Source organism: Microcaecilia unicolor, chromosome 1 (assembly GCF_901765095.1).
Source record: "Microcaecilia unicolor chromosome 1, aMicUni1.1, whole genome shotgun sequence".
NCBI classification, from domain to species: domain Eukaryota; kingdom Metazoa; phylum Chordata; class Amphibia; order Gymnophiona; family Siphonopidae; genus Microcaecilia; species Microcaecilia unicolor.
Window position 1 is genome coordinate 581,136,825 of NC_044031.1, and position 23,767 is coordinate 581,160,591.

A 23,767-nucleotide genomic window follows, 5' to 3' on the forward strand; every position below is an offset into this window, starting at 1 on the left:
TGAAGAGATTTGCAAAGCTGCGACGTGGTCATCTGTCCACACATTCACATCTCATTACTGCCTGCAGCAGGATACCCGACGCGACAGTCGGTTCGGGCAGTCAGTTCTTCAGAACCTGTTTGGGCTTTAGGATCCAACTCCACCCCCCGAGGGCCCTGTTTGTTCTGTTCCAGGCTGCACTCTCAGTTAGTTGGTAATTTTTTAGGTCAATCTCAGTTATGTCCTCGCCGTTGTGAGGCCCAATTGACCATGGTTGTTGTTTTGAGTGAGCCTGGGGGCTAGGGATACCCCATCAGTGAGAACAAGCAGCCTGCTTGTCCTCGGAGAAAGCGAATGCTACATACCTGTGGAAGGTATTCTCCGAGGACAGCAGGCTGATTGTTCTCATAAACCCGCCCGCCTCCCCTTTGGAGTTGTGTCTTCCCTTGTCTTTGTCTTGCTACATATGAGACTGGCCGGCACAAGCCGGTTTCGGGCGGGAAGACGGCCGCGCATGCGCGGTGAGCATCGGCGAGCGAGGGCTAGCAAAGGCTTTTGCTAGTGAAGATTCCGATTGGAGGGGCTGCCGTGGACGTCACCCATCAGTGAGAACAATCAGCCTGCTGTCCTCGGAGAATACCTTCTACAGGTATGTAGCATTCGCTTTATATTTGTGACCCGATGAGCGAAAAGGTACTAAAGGTGAGGTATGTGACTTATTTATATCACAAAGTAGAAGGATATCAACTGCATAATCCTTCAAAATGTCGGCCTCCAGTATGGACTAATTATGTCTTTAAAAAATGAGAAATGTTTATCAATATAAAAAGTAATTAACTCCAGAAATCATATACTCCACTTTAGGTACCTACTACTACTACTACTTATCACTTCTATAGCACGCTACAAGGCATACGCAGCGCTGTACACCATACATGAAAAGACAGTCTCTGCTCTATTTTGTAACTACGTCTAGTAGCGCTATAGAAATGATAAGTAGTAGTAGTAGTAGTATTTGCTCTATTTTTGTAACTCTATTTTGGTGCCTTTTCGCTCAGCGGGTCACATTTTTTTAGACTGCAGAATTTGAAAAAGAACAAGGGTAGGAAGGCATTGTATATAGTTGTGTTGCTTCCAAAGACTTTTCCTACAGGACAGTTGTAACCCTAAGCTCTGGAATTACCCACAAGTGTGACAAAGTTCATCCTGCTTGTAAATGGAGAATGTGAAGTTGCTTAGCTTTAACTGGACTTCTCCACAAACAGCATGATAAATCTAACGTATTCTGGGAGTTGCTGTCATAAAGCTATGAAATAGACTTGAGAGCAGGGCACAAGGAAGAGGCTGTACAGGAATATCCATGCAGGCTCATCCTTAGTGCTTTCTGAGCTATAAGAACGCTATTCATTCTGATGTCTAACGAACCCCTGTTACAGGTAATCTTTGCTTTTCTTTGTTTGGATGGTAAATAAATGTTTGGTTTTGCATATAAGCTAATAACTGCTTCTTCATCTCATGGTATTTTATAGTAGTTGGGTTCTAGTATTTATTTTAAAAATGAAGTGATAATTGATTATGTTATATTTATACCGTAAACTGTTTTAAGCTCTTAAAAAACCCCATGGGATGTAAATTTAATGAAATAAAAACAATACATTTATAGTTTTCTTTTGTTTTTTTTTTTTAAGCATGTACAGGAAATATAAACATTTAGCTGATGCAGAGTATACTGATTTTTGCTTCCTGTTTAGGTTCAAAGCACAGGTGAAGGAGAGGCCCAGAGGTATTTTGATCATGCCCTTACCTTGAGAAATACAATTCTCTTCTTGCGGCATAATAAGGACCTAGTTGCACATCCTGATCAGCTAAATAATGGTACGGTGACATTAATACTTGTGTGAAATTGTTCAGTTAGATCTCTATTCCTCTGAATACCTTTTTTGGCTGTAATTGTTAGATTTTCAGGTATGCAGTCTTTTAAAATATTCTTTGAATACATTTCATATATAAAATTCAAGATGACTATGACTACAGGACAAACAAGAGCACAACATATGCCACAATCGCATCCCATCCCTATCTTTATACAGTTCCATCTTTATTAGCCCTTCCTATGGGAAGGGAACCAAATAGGAAAAGTAGAATGTAGTGGAGTATAGTCCAGACCAAGGGGGGGGGGGAAACAAGACTAAGCGGAAGCATACAAACCTAAGGAGACAACAGTTGATAATTCATCCTTTCCTTCCAAATTAGGCTCAGAACTTGCCAATAGAAATTCTTGATACTCCTATTGGTCATAAAATGCTTGTCTCGTATCCATGTGTTTTATATAGTCTTTACAATTGTGAATTTTGTGCCTAGAAATAGGACATTTTGCCTTACTTCTTACACCGTTATTGAGTCAGTTTAGAATAATCAGGAAATATAACTTGATGGCTCCCCCAAGAAACATAGGATGGGAAATAAACAAAGCAGATCAGTATATGAAAAAAACAAAGTTTAATTGAAAATTGTTGAATAAAATTAGGAAGCCCGACACAGGTTGTGTTTCACCCAACTGGGCTTCATCAGGGGCTAATGGATCTATTTGCTGAACTCACATATGTAAAGTGGAATTGAAAGACAGCTTTGCCAGAGGCAATTAAAAAAAAGAATCACGCCGGAGCCGTGGTTTGATGTCTATCATGGCAAATAGATTTTTAAGTGGAAATCATATGGTTACACAGATATCCATTAGCCCCTGATGCAGCCCAGTTGGGCGAAACACGGCCTGTCGGGCTTCCTAATTTTATTCAACAATTTTCCATTAAGCTTTGTTTTTTTTTTCATATACTGATCTGATTTGTTTGTTTCCCATCTTGGAGTTTGCGGATTGGTTACCCTGTTGTTTTCTTGGACCACCCCAAAAAAACATATTCATGCTCCAAAAATATAACTGTAATATAGAATTATGATCCAGCTCCAAGATGAACATATTTAGATAACGTTGCACCTGTGAGTCCTCCCAGAAGCCAGTCAAATGTAAGCTGTTTTCAGGAAGCTTCTTGCCACCACTTCTGGATGACTATTGTGGTGCCTGGCTACCAGATACTGTACAGAATGCCCACAACATTGGAGGAATAGTTTTAGAGAAAATTTTTGAAATTTCCTCAAAGTAATGTTTCAGTATATCTGCTGAAGAGATTTTAAGAGTTTATAGAAAAATGATGAAACAAAGATTAAGTATTCCATTTTTGAGTGGCCTCTTTATTCTTAAACAGTACCACACAAACTTGTCACTTGTTGTTACAGCTTATCTAGTCTTTCCCTGTGTCTCTCCAGCTTGTAAGTTGCCCTAAGAAGATACAATCTATGAATCCGTGAACAGGAGGACTAGCCTAATGGTTAGTGCAGTGGGCTGAGAACCTGGGGAACTGGGTTTGATTCCCACTGCATCTTCTTGTGAGTCTGGCCAAGTCAATTAGCCTTTCATTTCCCCAGGTAACAAGTACCTATATATAATATGTAAACTGCTTTGATTATAACCACAGAAAGGTGATATATTTTGTTACATTTGTACCCCACACTTTCCCACTCATGGCAGGCTCAATGCGGCAGGCAATGGAAGGTTAAGTGACTTGCCCAGAGTCACAAGGAGCTGCCTGTGCCGGGAATCGAACTCAGTTCCTCAGTTCCCCAGGACCAAAGTCCACCACCCTAACCACTAGGCCACTCCTCCACTTATATATCAAATCCCCACCCTTTTTCCCTTTATCTTGAGCCAAGGAATGCTTCAGTCTGGTTGTAGCCTCCCATGGGTCTCTATATAGTAATCACTATGTGTCTGTCTAGCCCAGGGATGTCCAATGTGCAGCCCGTGGAATGAATGCAACCAGCCTGATCTTAAGATGTTGCCCACTCAAGATTTTACCTAATTCACTTGCACACATTATTTTTGAATCATTACAAGACTCTTGTGGATATGAAGTCCCCATTTCAAAAGAAATTCACACATTTTGATGAGTATAAATCATACTGTAACATGTAATAATAAGATTAAATCATGGTTGTGACCACCCTGATGGGTGGGAAATATAACCATCTGGCTCAGTCCTGCCAAATATAAACTAATCAGGAACATATGGGCCCTCTTATCAGACAACCTGTTTACATCTAATTTGGTGTCCCTATGGACCATAAATGCATTAAAACTAAACCTAGAAACAAAGATTGATTCCATGAGTGTGCCAAGTCTCTATACTCACTCTGGTGGACAGTGAACCAGGGGCGTATCTGCGTGGGGCCTCAGGGGCCTGGGCCCCCGCAGATTTTGCCCTGGACCCCCCTACCGCCATCAACTCTCCCCCGCTGCCGTTCTTACTTTTGCTGGCGGGGGACCCCAACCCCCGCCAGCCGAGGTGTGCTTCCACCTGCCGCTGCCGTAAAAACATCTTCTTCAGCCGGCGGGGGACCCCAAACCCCCGCCAGCTGCCCCGCGGTGTTTGAAATTCATCTTCGGCCTCCGTGGCCGTGCTGCTGTGATAGGCGCTGTTGAAATCCACTTCGGAGTCTGACGTCGTTGTACGTTGTACGTGCTGCGACGTCAGACTCCGAAGTGGATTTCAACAGCGCCTATCACAGCAGCAAGGCCACGGAGGCCGAAGATGAATTTCAAACACCGCGGGGCGGCTGGCGGGGGTTTGGGGTCCCCCGCCGGCTGAAGAAGATGTTTTTGCGGCAGGTGGAAGCACACCTCGGCTGGCGGGGGTTGGGGTCCCCCGCCAGCAAAAGTAAGAACGGCAGCGGGGGAGGGTTGGCGGCGGGAGGGGGGTGGAGAGAGTCACATTGGTGGCGGTGGGGGCTCGGCGGTGGGGAGGGGCGGCGGCGGCGGCGGGGGGGGGGCTAAAATGTGCCCCCTCCCTCTGGCTCTGGCCCCCCCTACCACCGGAGTCCAGATACGCCCCTGCAGTGAACTAACATTAATCTCTGAATCCCCACTCAATTTAAATAATAATCATATTCTCCAAAACAATCCAGTGGAAACTGAGAAAATGTTACCCTAGGACTGTTAATGAAAGCCCTTCCTTGTTTTTGCTGTAGAAGTATGCATGCCTGCTAACATGCTGGCATAACTGATTTCGTCCTGGGCTCCTGGTTGCTGGCAGCCACATTTCTGTAATAAATAGTCTCATTATCTACAATCGAATTACAAAGGACTGCCATTTGTTGCATACATATCTAGCATTAAAAACAATTTGTTTTTTAACAATAAAATTTTATTAGGGGGACTGGCAAGGGACACTAGGCAAGAAGTATATCAAATAAATGGTGTGTGGTCTTGAACCAGAGGAGCCCTAGGCTTTCCCCTAATGCCTAACCCATTATATCCACTATATTCCCCCCCCCTCACTTCCTGCCTCCCTCCTCCCCAGTTCCTCCCCCCCCCCCCCCCCCCCCAAAAAAAAAAAATCCTTAGATCCAAACATCTTAATTTTGGTAGAAACAACAACTGGCCTAAAATTCCTTAGGGGCATGCCTTATGGATATGCCCATTAGGTGGACTTGCCTAAACAGTGGCCTTTATATGCAGAATAAGGGCTCAACCTGACGATGTCATTTGATGTCAGGGGTATGGCTGATGGAACCCTTTAAAGTGATGAGACACTTCAAACATTTCCAAAGGCTCCAGCCTATAGCACAGTCCACAGAGTGTCAGGGGTTCTGACTAGGTGGTGAGTATGTGTGTCTGGAGGCAGATTCTCTTGTAGATAGGCAATCAAATGTGTTCCAGTCTAAGTAGACTGCCTTTACATGCAAAGTAAGGGCTCTATCAATGATGTCTCTGAATATTAGAGACATAGTTAAAGAGCCTTTTAAGGCAGAGGGCTATCACAGATGCCTCCAGAGATCTCAGTGGCAACCTGTAGTCAATAGCTCAGCCCATGGGTTTGTTGGGATTTGTCACAGATGGTACCTGTTTACCTGGTGTTCTGGGGGCAAGTTCTCTTATAGACGGATAGTCAAATGCTAATGTTTACCCTGTGATACATCCATCGGAGATGCTCAGTATCATGCATATTCATTCTTAATTCAGTTTTATGTTCTCCATACTATTTTCTTTGTGTGTGTGTTTTGGGGAGGGGGAGGGACAAAGAGGAAGGAAGGTAACAAAAACACTGCTGAACATCAGTATTCAGGCCTGTTGTGGTTCCTTATGGAATCTGAGACACATTTAAAGTTCATAGTCTGCAACATTTCCTTGTGGATTGAGCCAGCCATGATGTGTCACTATTGAGCATTGACTTTGATAATACCGCAAGGTGCAGATGACATTCTCAGCCATGATTGTGAACAAAATTCTCACCCATAGTAACTTACCTGCCAGAAAGTTGGCAACTTTGCAAACCCCATTCTGGGAAATTGTTGGTACTATTCGGATCTTTTTTTACCAAACTGAGATAAACATTAGGTATATTTGGTATCTTCATGGTGTAAAAGAAAGGGTAGCTCATCGAAGCAATAAATCAGAAATGTTTGGTTGTATTATAGTTGTCTGATTTTTATATCTTGCTAGTTACTAGAATTACAAGTACTTCATAATACATTATGTAATAAGTTATTCCAACATTTCAACTTTTACAGAAATGTTTTTTTTTAATTCAGGTTTCCCACTGGACCTGTTACGTTGTGAGAGCCTTCTGGGTCTTGATCCTGCTACTTGCAGCAGAGTATTAAACAAAAATTACACACTGCTTGTATCCATGGCACCCCTTACCAATGAAATCCGACCTATTAGCAGCTGCACCCCTCAGGTAAATCCACACAGTTGGTTGTCTTTGTTAACTTGGAGTGAAATGGTTTCTTTCCCTATTTTTCACAGGGGAGAAGCAGTTCAACATAGCTAAACCATGCCATCATGGCTACCTTTGTATTTTCTATTTATCAGGTCAATAATTCTCAGTAGTTGGGGGAATTAATTACAACAATCAAATATCCCCGCACAACCAATATATTCACATTAAAGCTTTATACAAATCGTTTCTCATTGGACCAGAGTTAGCAGGCGGTTTCCTCAAACTTCTTTGTATTTTGGCATATTTGTTGCTTTTCTATATAACCCATGTGGGAAGGAAAGCTTTTTAACTATACAGGATATTCTGTGTAATTATTTTGCTACATGATAGTCTTATTTGGCTGTCCTTGATGATTTTATGGCCCTGTCAACATTCTCAGAGAGCAGCTTATGAATTCCCTGCTCTTCTATAGAATCTAGTTTGGGCTGAGTTTAGTCAGGAGTATGTGATTGCATAAGTGAAGCAACTTAAAAAGTATGATTGGAAAGGAAAAATAACAAAGTATTGTACCTTTATAACTCAAATGGTTTTTGCTATGTAGGGTTGCTGTTTTAAAAATCACAGCTGGAGGATGAATAAATAAAGGGGTCAATTCTTACTGTTTCTGTGTATGCATATTTCTCCGAGCACAAGCAGGCTGCTTGTTCTCACGATTGGGTCGATGTCCACGGCGGCCCAGGAAACCGGCAAAATTTTGCAAGCAAAATAAAAAATCCTTCAAGAACGCACCGGTGCATGGACAGAGCACATCGTGCATGTGCGAACAGTTTCCTGCCCGCGGCACAAGCGTGTCATCCTCAGTTTTGATTCATCCGCATCTGAGGTGACACGGTTTTCAGCTGTGTTCCTTTTGGCCCAGGAGACATTTTGCGCGTTACCGCTTCCTTGTTGTTGTTCTTCTGTTCTTTTGTTTTCGACAAAATTCAACTGTTTTCGACTGTTGAAGCGGCATCTGGTCCTTCGCCTGTGGTGAGGTTCCCGTTCTCGGCGTCGGCTGCCACCCAGGTTGACTCCCCTTTGATGTCGGTGGGGGAAGCTTCGCTGCAGTCCAGGCAGGGGTTGACTTCTCGACATCCCTCTCGAGGTTGTCGTTCCTCGACGTCGAGACAGGCTCGGGTTCGGGCTGTTCTTACAGAGCTTTTGTCCGATACCGATGATGAGCGGTCGTGGGAGGAAGAGGAAGATCCCAGATACATTTCTAAAGAAGAGACCTATGGGGTCCCCTCTGATCCTACTCTGCCCATTGAAAGAAAGATGTCTCCGCCTGAGAGTCTTTCTTTGTCCTCCTTTGTTCGGGAAATGTCTAAGGCTATTCCCTTCCCTATGGAGGTTGTGGATGAGCCCAGTGCCGAGATGCTCGAGATCTTGGATTATCCTTCACCTACAGAGGTTGCAATGGCTCCCTTGCATAACACACTCAGGGAAGTTCTTATGCGAAACTGGTCATTCCCTCTCTCTAATCCAGTGGTCCCCAAAAAAGCTGATTCCCAGTACAGAGTCCACGGAGAGCCGGTGGTGGTGAAGTCTCAGCTACCTCATGATTCTATGGTGGTGGATTCTGCTCTCAAGAGAGCCAAGAGTACTAGAGACTATGCCTCGGCGCCCACAGGCAGAGAGTCTAGGACCTTGGATTCTTTTGGGAGGAAGACGTATCAGACCGCTATGCTCACAGCCAAGATACAGACATACCAGCTCTACACGAGCATCCACTTGCGGAACTCGGATCTCGCCCTCTGTGTCAGGAAGCCATTCGGATGTGGCTTTGGGCGCACTGTCACAGCATGTTTCTCCAAGCCACGTATCTGGCAGGCGTAAACAACAGTCTGGCCGACAGGTTGAGCAGGATCATGCTACCTCACAAGCGGTCGCTAAACATGGGCATTGTCCACAAGATCTTCCGAGTGTGGGGCACCCCCTCGATGGATCTTTTTGCCACTCAGATCAATCACAAAGTACCTCAATTCTATTCCAGACGTCAGGCCCACGACAGACTAGCGTCAGATGCCTTTCTCTTACATTGAGGGACAGGCCTTCTGTATGCGTATCCTCCCATACCTCTAGTAGTGAAGACTTTGCTGAAACTCAAGCAAGACCAGGGAGCAATGATCCTGATTGCTTTTTTTTGGCCTCGTCAGATCTGATTCCCTCTTCTTCTGGAATTGACCTCTGAAGAACCGTGGAGATTGGAGTGTTTTCCGACCCTCATTACTCAGAATGAGGGGTCGCTTCTACATCCCAACCTCCAGTCTCTGGCTCTCACAGCCTGGATGTTGAGAGCTTAGAATTTGCCTCTTTAGGTCTTTCAGAGGGTGTCTCCCAACTCTTGCTTGCTTCCAGGAAAGATTCCACGAAAAAGTGTTATTCTTTCAAATGGAGGAGGTTTGCCGTCTGGTGTGACAGTAAGGCCCTAGACCCTTTTTCTTGTCAAGACCAACTCCGTAAGAGTTCACCTTAGTGCAATTAGTGCTTATCATCAACATGTAGAGGGTAAGCCTATCATTGGACAGCCTTTAGTTGTTCGTTTCATGAGAGGTTTGCTTTTGTCAAAGCCTTTCAAACCTCCATCAGTGTCGTGGGATCTCAACGTCGTTCTCACCCAGCTGTTGAAAGCTTCTTTTGAGCCACTGAATTCCTGCCATCTGAAGTACTTGACCTGGAAGGTCATTTTCTTGGTGGCTGTTACGTCAGCTCGTAGAGTCAGTGAGCTTCAAGCCCTGGTCGTGCATGCACCTTATATCAAGTTTCATCATAACAGAGTAGTCCTCCGCACTCACCCTAAGTTCTTGCAAAGGTGGTGTCGGAGTTCCATCTGAACCAGTCAATTGTCTTGCCAACATTTTTTCCCCGTCCACATACCTGCCCTGGTGAAGACAAGTTGCACACCTTGGACTGTAAGAGAGCATTGGCCTTTTACGTGGAGTGGACAAAGCCCTATAGACAGTCCGCCCAGTTGTTTGTTTCTTTTGATCCCAACAGGAGGGGAGTCGCCATCGGAAAATGCACAATCTCTAATTGGCTAGCGGATTGCGTATCCTTTACTTATGCCCAAGCTGGGCTGACTCTAGAGGGCCATGTCACGGCTCATAATGTCAGAACCATGGCTGCGTCAGTGGCTCACTTGAAGTCAGCTTCTATTCAAGAGATTTGCAAGGCTGCAACGTGGTCATCAGTCCACAAATTCACATCTCACTACTGCCGTCAGCAGGATACCCGACGCGACAGTCGGTTTGGGCAGTCGGTGCTGTAGAATCTGTTCGGGGTTTAGAATCCAACTCCACCCTCCTAGGCCCATTTCTGTTCTGTTCTAGGCTGCACTGTCACTTAGTTGTGTTGCCCAGTTTGTTAGCCTCCCTAATTTCTGATAACATTTCTATATCTGTTCATTCTGGCCGAGTGGATGGTAGTACAATCCTATCACTATCCTTTTCCCCTTTAGATATGGAATTTCATTCCATAGAGATTCCAAGATGTTTTCTTTCATGCGGAATTTTCAATCTATTTGATTCAAGGCCCTCCTTAGAACTGCATTAATCCAAATCTCTGCGGTCAAATGCTCCTCCCCAAACTCAGAGTGAAGCGGGGAGTTTAGGTGTTGCCACACCCCTGATCGAGAGAACCGTGAAGCAGCGTTGCTTAAAGTCAGCTGTAGCGAAACGCTGATCTCAGTTGGTTGAGTTCGGAGAGGAGCATGTGACCGCAGAGATGCGGATTAATGCAGTTCTGAATGAAAGGAGCAGTGTGAGCGGTTGAGACGACCATGTTCAGCTAAGTACAGTAAGAGTTGGACTTTATGATTCTATGACTCTCTGGCTTCAAGTTAATGTTAAAATGAACTGAAGAGGGGCATTTAAGTGTGTAGCCAGTATTTAGGAACACGCTCTGATTGATATTGTGTCCTTAAAACAGAAGGTTTTTGCCAATGATGAAGAACAGATCATTTGACCAATATTAAGGTCAGTTTTTGATCGCTATTAGCTCATCAGACCTTTTGGGTCTTGAGTGCCTTGAGGCTTTTCCTTCTTTTAAGGGACAATTGTATATTTACCTTCTGCTATCATTGTTTAGTGTGGTTCTTTCAGTGCAAGATACTTCAGAGTGATTTAGATTCCACCACCACTGCTTTATTCATATAGAGGATACATTAGGAGGAAAACAGTCACATTGTTATGAAATACTTTTTATAGAAGCAAGGTCCTTTGACAGTGCAAATTATAAATAAAAGTTTTATTTACAGAGGTTATACATTAAGAAAAAGCAGTTGTCTCATCGTCATGTGTTGAAATGATATTTTACATCAAATTGTAATTTTTCCACAGCATATTGGGCCTGCTATACCAGAGGTTAGCTCAATTTGGTTTAAATTGTATATATATCGGCTTACTGGTGAAGGACCACCATCCTTGTTGTTATCCAAAGGAACAAGACTTCGAAAACTGCCAGATATTTTTCAGGTACACTGAAATTATATTTCCTTTCTTGAGTGGATGTTCCTACTCTTAACATTTGTTACTCTTTAGCCAGTGCTAAGCAGATTAAAAATATATGTTGAAGCTTTGAAAGGTGAACATCTTGACACAGTAACTCTATGAATGAGTACAAATAAATACCAAAATGGCCCATCCAGCCCGCCCAGTAGTGTTTAGAATTGTAACTGCCATTATTTGCATCTGGCACAAGAGCAGCCTTCCATTCTAAACTCTTCAGTAAAGGATAAGGGTTCTATAGGCGTTACCAAAGAGGTGTCTATAGAAGGTGCAGAGGGGGAGATATCAAATTAGGAAAAAAAACTATTTTAGTGATTTCATTCAAACACATTAATTAAAAATTATGTCTGTGCTTCAGCTTTTTTTTTTTTTTTTTAGTAGTCCCGCAAAGGCTTTGCAGTTACTGCACCTTAACATTTGCACTTAAGATGTGGTAAGTGCAAAACCTTCTTGCACTTTAGTAAAAAAAAAACCCAAAACATCCTCTTTATTGATAATTTTTTAGTTTCTGTCAAGTCTTATCATGGAGCAGACTTTACTAATTCCACACATGGTTTTTCATTTTGTATTTTTTATATCATTTTTGTTCTGTGAATTGTCTTGAGCCTTTGTGGTCAGGGTCTGCCATCACCTTCCTTTCGGAAATCTTGATCAGTCAGACTGCCAGAAATCTGATGGCACTTGTCTACTCCATCTGAATTTTTAGATCCTCTTTGGGTGAGAGATGCTATATAATATAATTTTTAAAAATTTTCTAATGTAATTTCTCTATTTTTTAAAGGGCTATGATCGCTTACTAATAACATCTTGGGGACATGATCCTGGGGTAGTCCCTACATCTAATGTGCTAACCATGTTGAATGATGCTTTAACGCACTCGGCAGTTCTAATTCAGGTGAGCTTGCCTGCATTCCATAATATGTGGTATGCATCACAGGTGCATGTATCTGCTGTGTACTAAGTCTCTAAAGTTATATAGAAAGTTTTTTGTTTCTTTGCCCTTCCTAATCTTCAACATACCCAAAAATGCAGCTTGTATACACCTCTCTACATTGAGTATTTTTGGTGTTGATTTTGTCTCCAGTATATATAGGAAGGTGCGTTTCAACAAGGTCAGATGCAAATCTTGCCCTATAGGAATGTTGTAGCTACTTCCTGTTGTGTTTTCTATGGAAAATTTCTTTTGCAGGTGATTTTGCCACTTGCAAGGTGTCACCTTTATGAGGTTACACCTTCATAGGAACATTTAATTTTAATCATTTAGGGAAATGTTTACTAAACCATGCTAAGCAGTATGAAATTTAGCATTAACTGCTAGTGTGGACCTGTATGCTAAAACCAGCCAGCAGGTGGGGCAGGTTATAGGCAGAGATAGGGTGTGACCTGTCCTGACAGCTGTCCACTAAATACTGGAGTGTGGCAAGCATCTGCTGTGCATTTACTACACGGAGCAGAACTTATCAAAAAGTCTGCATTACTGTACATGCATCATCAGATATCAGCTGAAGCATATAGTGTGAGCCTCAGTGCTGCCTGTACAAAATGTAAACAAACAACTCACGGCCATGGGGTTCAGAGAGGGGATGGCTTGGTAATCAGGGGTTGATTGGCCTCAAGTTCTCTCTTTGTTTACATTTGATATGGGCAGTACTGGGGCCTGCATTACTCGCATCAGCAGATATCTGCCAGTGCATATAATGCTGGTCCTTTCAATAAGTGTTAGCTGTATACAGTAAATGCAGGACAGATGCTTGCCTCGTCCCTGGCATTTACCACACAGGCTTAGCAGTTTCTGCACCTTAACATTTGCTCTTAAGGAGTGGAGGAATAGCCTAATGGTTAGAGCGCCAGGCTTGACATCAGGGGAGCCTGGTTCAAATTCCACTGCTGCTCCTTATGATCTCGGGCAAGTCACTTAACTTCTCATTGCCTTAGGTACAAAATTAGATTGTGAACCTCTAGGGACAGGGAAATGCCTAGTATATCTGAATGTAACTCACCTTGAGCTACAAACAAAAAAAAAGGCTTGAGCTAAATTCAAAAATAAATCCAAATAAACAAGGTGCAATAAGTGCCAAAAACTTTCTTCACTTAGTAAACCTCCCCATTAGTAATAATTTGTGTGAGTTTCTGTCAAGTATTATTATTATGGAACAGCCTTTACTAGTCGCATACTTCAGTTTTCATTTTGCATATTTTATATGATTTTTGTTTTATAGATCACCTTGAGCCTTTGGGTTAGGTAATTAACTGTGATAAAATCTATATTGTCTAACTATTGAGAAAAATGGTCTGTAAATGATTTAATTTATAATAACCTCATTTTTTTGCACTTGAGATAAGTAGCCCTCTTCCCAACCAGTTTGTTGCCTGTGTAGTGTATGTTACATTGAGGCTATGATATGTATAAATATAAACTTGGTAGCTTTGTTTCCCAGAGTCCCATCATGAGTTCAGTAGTTTTTAAACAGATTTTGGGCATTGTTTAGTCATGGCTTGAGGTAGAGGGTTAAGGAACCGGTATTGTCTTGCACCTGAGAATTTATATACTTATTTATCCAGAATATAAAATTTCAACTGAGTAGATGGAGCAGGCCAATTCACTCTTTCTTCTGTTGACATTTGCTGTTATTTGTCTCTGATTTGATTATTCTCTCTCTTTTTGAATGCTCAGGGACATGGAATGAGTGGAATAGGAGAAACTGTGCATGTCTCATTCCCACTTGATGAAACAGAACTCCAAGGAGGTACTGTATTGCATTTGGCCTTCTTTTAAACTTGAATAATACTGTTGCCTGACTGACTTGATCAAGGGAGCTTAGCTCTCAAAAGCTAGTCACAGATTTATTGAGTTTTTAATAAAATGCTATCACTTACAACTTGTTTGATCCTTAATTCTATATCATGTAGTTTGACTCTGAGGTCTCCTTAATGTTTTGTTTTTGTTCTTGACCCCTTTTATCATAAAAAAGCTAGATACTTCTGCATGTAAGGCAAATCTATCTCTGAGGTGAGGTAGAACTGGACAATAATGGCAATACATTGCAAATTCTCTTCCCCAAAGAGTTTGAGCACTTATTGTTTGGCACCTGCTGTCCCTAAACAGGCCACAGTAATGCTAGCCATGAATCCTTTTGCTTGTTGATAGATATCTCTACTCAGAGCCCATTGGGCCAGTCTCTGTGCACTCTGTCTTTTATGAAAGTACTAGTAAAACATGCCCGTTTCTTGGGCAAATGAAACGGGCGTTAGCACGGTTTCCTTCCGATCCTCCCCCCCTCCCTACTCACCCCTTCGGCGTTCTGAAGGCACTGACCGCCATTGTTGCGGACCTCGGCACGCCACCTTCAATCTGCTGTTTCGTTGGTTGTGAAGTCACTGACGCCATTGCTCTGCCCTCGATGTCATAATGTTTGACGCGAGGGCGGGGCCCCAACATAGAGGTTTTGGTGGCTTCACCACCACGAAGGCTTCGAAGCGGAAGGAAGTGCCCGGAGGACCTGACAGTGACGTCAGTGTCCTCAGAACGTTGAGGGTGAGTTTTATTATATAGGATTGTTTCTGTTATAGAGATCAAATTGTTCATTAAATTCTAGCACACCAATGGTATTTTCTCTTCATCTAAACAAATTTAGGAAACTCAAGTTAGAAAAGACAATGACAGGTTAATCTGCAGCATGCATCTTTCTTTACATCCCAGAATTTTCTCGTTTGAACATGGGTGCTCATAGAGCTTTGAGAATATTGCAAGAGAAGGTAGATTTGCAGCATTTTTGTGGCTACATCAGCATGCTGAACCCTTCCAGGCCTGGAAACCTACGAAAACTGAGTGATGCCTCTGATGAAAAAGGTTAGTCACTGATAAACTGTTGCTGAATGTTGGGTAGATGAATTCAGCTTTTAGCCCTAACCATTATATCAGAGCATGTGGTATGCTTTGTGGCACTTACTAATAGAGTACAGGGGCTTAACAATCTGAGCACAAGATGACTAGATATATTCTGATCCTTGATCTGAATAAAAGTACTTGAACCTTTAAAAGGCAACTTGTAATTGTAGCAGTTTGCAAATCTGTAAAAAGAAAAAATTGCAGGTTTCTGTCAATTATATGTAGCTAGTATGAGGCATCCCATAAAACTCTATGGATTGACAGTGAAACTTGCTATGCACAGTCTTTATACAGCTTCTTGTGACATTTAGCTCCATTTTCAAATAGAACATAGAGACTGGAATTGAGACATCCAGGCTATAATAGAAGAGGATCCGTGGAGCCTTTTCTAAAATAGCTGCAGGGGTGCACATGTATTTGCCAGCATATGCAGCGGGAGCAACAATTCTACAAATATATAGGTTGGAAAAATGAATAGCACAGATCCATAACTTCCACATGGAGATGAAGAAAAATTAGATTCTAGCAGAACTTGATTTTGTTTCAAATTGTCTCCTACAGAACATTTTTAATAGTTGTACTTGGCCGAATCACAGTGAGACATAGTCTCCCCCCTCCCCTCCCCCCTTCCCCCTCCCCCTTCACTTCTTAGCAACACAGTAAAGATGAGATTAAACAAAAAACTATACAGATGATGAGACTGCCACTGAATTGTAGTTGGAAAGCCATGACCACAAGTGCTCGTAGTTTAAGCAGCATAGTTCATGATCTGTAAGCCCTGTTGTTAGAGGCAGATTTAGATATTGTAGCAATAACAGGACTGCAGCATTCTAGCTGGTAATGCTGCTGCTGCTAGAGAGTTGTGTGAGGAAAAGCTGATGACAAGGAGAGGGTAGAGGAAAATCACTGCGGTTGCAATAGATTGTCAACATTGAGTTCCAACAGCAGTACAGTGATGATAACAACTGTTGGGATGATATTCAGCGGCACCATCCAGTTAAGTACCACTGAATATTATTAGCTCACTCAATTTGGTGAGGACAGGAGCCTGAATGTTGAGCCTATATTTTTAATTACAAAAATAATAATAATCTCATTACAAGACATTTGTAGTGTTGGTCCTTGCAGAATACCCCTCATCTCACATTATTGCCAGAATCAAGCTTCAGGAAAAGACAGTGAGGGAGAGCAAGTAGTATTAAGACATATTTTTTTGCTTAAGTGGCTTAAGTGCCATCAGCTCTCTCAGATCTGCAGAGATCTTTAGTTGCGTAAAATCATTCCTAACATGTTTCACCTCCAGTAATCAATTTCTAAAATCAGCCACCTACCCTGAAATTCTATAAATTGCCCTTGCGAGTTTAGGCATGCATCCAATTTGTGTCCAATCTAATTGAACAATGAGCCAATTAGCACCAATAATTGGGTGCTAATTGTTGGCACTAATTGACCTTAATTGAAATTTACGTGTGCATTTCTATTTGTGCAGGTTTGCATGTAAGTTTTAGGTTACATTTTTTATTATAACAAAGAAAACCAAGTTCCATACAACTCCAGAAACAAAGGTTTGTCTGTAAGAGATCTTTCATGTACGGAAGACAAAATTAATGTAGAAAAAGAAAACTGAACAGGCCGTCATCACAATCAAACCAAATATTTGATGATAGGCCTTGTTTCTTACAGCTCATCACTCTATCAAAAGCTTTTCAGCTATGAGATTCCTCTCATGTAAAGCCTCCCTCCCTCCCTCCACCCAATCTTCATCCCTGTTGGGTAAACGAAAAAAAAGTTACAGTAAAAGGGGAATCTGTGCCTAATTTAGACGTAAGGATTTACACCAGAGTATATTTGGTGTAAATCCTCGCGTCTAAAGTTAGGTTCTAAGCGTATTCTGTAAATGGTGCCGTTTATAGAAAAGCACTTGGCGAGTTATTTTTTAGCACTGATTTTTCTGCACTATTATAGAATTTGGCTCCTAATTTCTCCCACTTGCCAGAGAGCTGGATTTAAGACTGCTGAGGGGCACACTGGGAAAGCACGCAAATATTTGATGTAACAGTTTTATCTTGAACACTACATCAGGCAACCTTTTTGACCGAGATAGCGTTTTAGAAATTCAAAAACAAATCTGCCTATAGTCTGAAACCATTGCTATGCCATTACCAAAGTACAATATATAGTTTGAGCATCTTTCACGTTTTTGTTCTCTAGTAAAAAGCAATTGATTTTAACTTAACAAATCTCCTCCTAGGAGACTGTGAGTTGGTCTCAGGATCTGATATCAACGGTGGAAGCACTGAGTCCTTTGAGATGGTGGCTGAGGAAACAACTCTTGATTCTACAGTTAAGCAAAGCACTGAAGGTACAAATTAATGTTTGTCTCACTAAAAGAAGGCCTCTGTTGCATTTCAGCTATAGTTCTGTACCATTAGATGCCTATATGAAATGTTCAAAAAAACCCTCACCTATGTTATGAAGGTAACATAGATGCTGATGTCTGTATAAAATACTTTCAGAACTATCCCTAATAGTGCAACAGTACCCTCACACAAGTCTGTATCTACTCTGATGAAGGTGTTAGCGTGTTCTCTGTGTGCACATACATATAAAATGTATTTTATTTGTTAATTTTGGTTCTTCTATCCTATATAATCTGAAGAATTCAAAGTAAAATTAGTTACAAATATTGATGCAAGGATCTGTTAAAGCAACTTGGCTAGAGTTCATAGGCTTTTACAGAAATACTAGAATTCGATGGATAACATACTTATTTCAGGAATTTTTCAAAGAGAAAAGTTTTCAGAAACTTTCAGAATATTAGCTAGAAATTCATTTAATTTCAGTACAGCGTTGTTTCTAGTGTCTCGGAATCCTTAACATAAGATAGTTTATACAGTGCTGCTCCTCTAAGCAGTAGCTTTATATATATAAACCTGTGTTTTTCTAGTGCAAAGTTGTTAGTTTGAGTTTCAAACAGAATTGAAATGCAGGGAATCTACAAGCATATCGGCATAAACAGGTTGGTGAAAACATTTGAAGTGACTAGTGGTGTTACCAACAAGAAGCAGATTGTAGGCAAGAAGATAATGAAAAATGGAAGTGCTTGTTCCTAGTCCTGGCAAATCTTTCAGTCAACTGCCTCAACTTCTTGTAAAACATATCTCGACTTAGAAACTGATTCAGTATTATGTAAAATAGTTTCCTTACAATAAAACAATCTCTTAGTGGGAAAGGATTTGGATTAGCTCATGCCTTGTTTTTCAGTAGTAGGTCAAGGCAAATTACATGAGGCATTGTCTTGCAATCTTATACCTGAGGCAGTGGGGAGTTAAGTGACTTGCCCAAGATCACAAGGAGCAGCAGTAGGGTTTGAACCGTAGTCTTTGCTGCCATTTTCTGTGCTTCTATATGTAAGATATTCCAAATTGGTAGATGTCCCACACTGACTGATAGGGACAAATAATGTGGTCATTCACTGGGTGACAACCTCTTGCAATGCTTTTATAATGAGGAACTTCCATTCAAATGAAATCCCAGGATGATTAATAGTGACAAGCATGCTTCAGTGTTGAAAGGATAAGCCTCGAGATAGTGTGGCAGCAATCTGTTTTAACTTTGAAAATGAAATTTGGGATACTACGGATCTTATTTTCGAAGCATATAGATATCTCAAAAGCCCAAATGAACATCCATGAGTTTAAAACGTCCAAATTCTGATTTTGCAAAGGCAGAAAAAGGACATCTTGCATTGCAGTATGTGTCAATAGCAAGGGGGTGTGTTGTGGGCAGGACTAGGGAGGACTCAACATCAGGACATCCAACAGCGATAACTGAACGGGAAGAAAAGTCCAAGTCTAAAAAGATGGGCATCCTTTTTCAGTCACGTCCAGAATACAAAAAGGTACTGTGATTAAGCAACTGACCACTGGAGGGATTTAGGTGTGACACCTTCATATTCCCTCAGTGGTTGCTGTCTCTCCCCCCCCCCCCCCCCCCCCCCCAATCTCTCCTGAAAGGGCATACCAGACTGACAGGTATTATGGGCATTCTTAGAAAAGCAGGAAGCAAGTCTGAGGAGTAGCCTAGTGGTTAGTGTAGTGGACTGTCAACCAAGGAACCCTGGTTCAAGTCCCATTTTAACTCCTGTTTTTTTATTTTATTGTGAGTCCTCCAGAAACAGGAAAATATCTACTGTATCTAAATATATAAGCCACCTGCAATTCTAAATGCTTTCAGGTACAGTAGGTATTTTTCTGTTCCTGGAAGGCTCACAATTCCAAAATGAGTTAAAATGGGATTTGAACCTGGGCCCTTTGGTTTAAAGTGTACTGCAATAACCACTAGGCTGCCCCTCTGCCCTGCAGCAACATGTGTAGCCATTACTACTACTACTACTATTTAGCATTTCTATAGCGCTACAAGGCGTATGCAGCGCTACACAAACATAGAAGAAAGCCATTCTTCTAAGAGTGCTTCCAGTTGTCCTTGTACCCGACCTTTTTGCCATTCATATGTTGGACATTCCCGTTTGTAAAATGGCTGTTCATGTTGGACATCTTCACAGCACACGGAAGTCATAAGAAGAGTAGCCATACTGGATCAGACCAGTAGCCCAGTATCCTGTTTTCCAAACAGTGGCCAAGCCAGGTTACAAGTATCTGGTAGAAATCCAGTTAGCAGCAACATTCCATGCTACCAATCCTGGGGCAAGCAGTTGCTTCCCTATGTCTGTCTCAATAGCAGACTCTGGACTTTTCCTCCAGGAATTTGTCCAAACATATTTTTAAACCCAGGTACGCTAACCACTATTACCACATCCTCCGGCAAAGAGTTCCAGAGTTTAACTATTCCTTGATTGAAAAAATGTTTCCTTCTATTTGTTTTAAAAGTATTCCCATGTAACTTTGAATGTCCCCTAGTCGTTGTACTTTTGGAATGCGTAAATTAATTTACTTCTACTCGTTCTACACCACTCAGGATTTTGTAGACCGCAATCATATCTCCACTCATCCATCTTTTTTCCATGCTGAAGAGCCCTAACCTCTTTAGCCTTTCCTCGTATGTGAGGAGTTCCATCCCTTTTATCATTTTGACTGCTCTTCTTTGAACTTTTTCTAATTCCGCTATATCTTTTTTGAGATACGGCGACCAGAACTGAATGCAGTACTCAAGGTGCAGTCACACCATGGAGCGATACAAAGGCATTATGGTATTGTTGGTCTCACCATCCATTTCCTAATAATTCCTAGCATCCTGTTTGCTTTTTTTGGCCGCCGCCACACACTGAACAGAAGATTTGTGTTTTATCTACAACAACACCTAGACTTTTCTTGGGTGCTCACCCCCAAGGTGGACCCTAGCATCAGGTAACTATGATTCGGATTATTCTTTCCAATGTGCTTCATCCTGCATTTGTGCAAATTAAATTTCATCTGCCGTTTGGATGCTCAGTCTTCCAATTTCCTAAGGTCTAATTGCAATATTTTACAGTCCACATGTGTTTTAACAACCTTCAATAGTTTTGTATCATCTGCAAATTTAATCACCTCACTTGTTCCGATTTCCATATCATTTATAAATGTGTTAAATAGCACCGGTACCAATACAGATCCTGGTGGACGGTAGTACTGCCCAACAAGAATACTCATTCCCTTCACACGTGGAATTTCTTTCCATAATGATTCTACGCTGCTATCTGTTTCATGTGGAATGTTTATTTTATTTGACTCAATTCCCTCTTTAACATATAGTGTAACCCCCCCTCCAGTTTGATCCACTCTATCATTGCGATACAATTTGTACCCTGATTGTCTTGACGTATTTCCTGTTGGAAAATACATGCGAACTGGATCTCTCTATTCTGACTAGGATGTCATTTTGAGAAAACACAAAGGCACCAAAAGCCTTCAAAATCGGGACACAATTCCTTTAATGATATGACTTGAGAAACAATCTTCCAATGGTGACCTGACACTGTGCCATGTTTTGGCACACAGCGCCTGCATCAGGGGTCAAATTAGATGTGTCATCTAATAGATACAATGTTCATCAATGGAACTTATTCACATTACTGAGTTGCTTCTCAGCGCGTTAGAGCTACGACTGTCCCCTTTGTTCAGTTTATCATTTAGTGGATGGTTTAATAGTGTTTTTACTTTTTGTATAATTATTAAACAGGGAAAGCTGTGGAGAGCAGTGGACGAACAACGGGCGGTGACTGGAGCAGAGGTGGTGTGCCCTTCGGCCTCGACCTCGCCCGATTGTCCAGCCATTGTACCCACCTCTCCATCAGACTTCTACCTCCAATCTCTGAAACAACTCTACCTCTCAGACCTATGGGAAAAAATATCTGAATAACTAAATGTGAGTAAACTAGTCATTTTTAACCAAGTAACCTGCTCACCAATATTATAGGAACTCAGAGCCACTTCAGACCTCCATAGATACCATCCCAAGAACAAAGCCCAACAACTTAACCATCAAATGTGGTCACCCAGCAGCCCAAAACGAACCAATATCACAATGAACTCAGTCAAATTGCTCCTAATAATTTACTCCATATCCCTGATCCACCATACACTAACCACCCCACTCACAGAAACCAACATCATACCCACAATACACAATTTCACTAGACTGTCTAGATACAACACATCCCACCAAACTGACAACAACTAAAATAATGGAAGATCTCCAATAAGCGGACAAAATCAACACTAAGGAAAGAAGGGTCATAACAAACCCATACTACAAGAGACTAGACAACTAACAAAAATCAACATAACTCCGAATATAGCTGACCCCTACCAAAAAATTCAAGTGGGATACATCAATACCAGATCAGTAGTCAACAAACCAGCAATAATAACAGATTGGATCACAACAGACAACCTCGACCGACTATTCATCAGTGAAACCTGGATCCACGATCAAAAGGACACCTTAATTCTAGATCTATGATCCCCAGGGTACAAAATCACCCACTGGACCAGAAAAGAAAAAAGAGGCAGAGGCATAGCACTAATCCACAGGTCCCACTTCACCGTAGAAATCGTAGCCGAGTCCATAACACCCCAACTTGAAATCTCCCCAGTCAGAATCCACCATACAACATTGCTTGACCACCTAAGCTGTGTCTTGTTTTACAGACCACCAGGGAACTGGTACAAATGCCAATCACACTTCATGGATTTCATATCAAACACCTGTGTATCTAACTCCAATCTACTTATACTAGGTGACATCAGCCTACACCTAGAAAACCCTAACTCTACCAATGCACGTGAATGCAAGGAATACCTCCAACTACGGAGCCTTAATTGGCCAAATATGCAAGCAACCCATGTAAAAGGGGCACACACTTGACCTTATCACACACAAATTGTCTTCAGACCAGAACCTAATACTATCAGACACAAAATGGACATACACACCATGGTCAGACCACTACAAATTAATCCTATCCCTACAATGGCGAAAAAAGGCTCATACCATACACAAAAACACACAACCTACACCACTAGAGGCCAAATAGACTCTGTAATATTCTGGCAACAGATATACAATAACGAATGGACAGCACAAACGGACTGGATACGCTATCTCCTAGATTGGGATAACAGATGCAGAAGCATATTAGACGAAATAGCACCACTACAAACAAGAACCTCACGAAGACACAACTCGATACCATGGTATAACGACTAACTGAAAAAATTAAAAACACAAACTAGGAGGCTTGAACGAACATGGAAAAAATTAAAAGATGTACACACACTCAATGCATGGAAACAAATGCAAAGAAAATACAAATATGCATTAAGACAAACCAAAAGGTCTCATTACAAAACCAAAATAGGGCCAGACTACAAAGACATGAACAAACTGTATCAACTCATGAACAAATTACTAGATAACACATTGGTTACCACAACCAACACAGACACCCCATCTGCAGACATACTTGCTAAATACTTCAACGAGAAAATAGTAAACCTACGCAATAACGAGAAAATAGTAAACCTACGCAACAAGTTATCACAGAACACCACCGACATAGAAAAATTCATAGCTGACCTTACATTACACCTAAACTACATGCTGCAACATGGACTCTTTCCTAAGGACAAAGACAACATACTACTCACCCCAATACCCAAAGATATAAACAAAAAAGCAAATGAAATCACCAACTACCGCCCGGTAGCATCTATCCCTATGGTAGTCAAACTGCTGGAAAGCATGGTAACCAAGTAACTTACTGACTACTTAAACAAATTCTCAATATTACATGAATCACAATCAGGATTTCGCTCCAACCACAGCACCGAAACAATACTCATTACTCTCCTAACCAAATTGAAACGAGAAATTGCAACTGGCAAAAGCATACTTCTCCTACAATTCGATATGTCTAGTGCGTTCGACATGGTAAACCATAAAATACTACTAAACATCCTAGAATACTTTGGGATCAGTGGAAGTGTACTTAGTTGGATCAAGGGTTTCCTAACCATAAGAACATACCAAGTGATATCAAATTCGACCAGATTACCACCATGGAAACCAGAATGTGGAGTACC

The 23,767-nt window shown here is 41.6% G+C and overlaps 1 protein-coding gene across 2 annotated transcripts in view; it reads left to right on the top strand.

The window, feature by feature from the left end:
• The window catches only part of FAM91A1 (family with sequence similarity 91 member A1), a 138,285-nt gene that overhangs the window by 101,096 nt on the left and 13,422 nt on the right, over nucleotides 1-23,767 (top strand). For both annotated transcript variants that reach the window (XM_030218861.1, XM_030218872.1), the window contains exons 15-21: nucleotides 1,731-1,854; nucleotides 6,622-6,770; nucleotides 11,129-11,263; nucleotides 12,078-12,191; nucleotides 13,971-14,043; nucleotides 14,997-15,146; nucleotides 17,437-17,547. In XM_030218861.1, coding sequence (XP_030074721.1) covers nucleotides 1,731-1,854; nucleotides 6,622-6,770; nucleotides 11,129-11,263; nucleotides 12,078-12,191; nucleotides 13,971-14,043; nucleotides 14,997-15,146; nucleotides 17,437-17,547 — 856 coding nt within the window. The remainder of the gene's footprint in view (nucleotides 1-1,730; nucleotides 1,855-6,621; nucleotides 6,771-11,128; nucleotides 11,264-12,077; nucleotides 12,192-13,970; nucleotides 14,044-14,996; nucleotides 15,147-17,436; nucleotides 17,548-23,767) is intronic.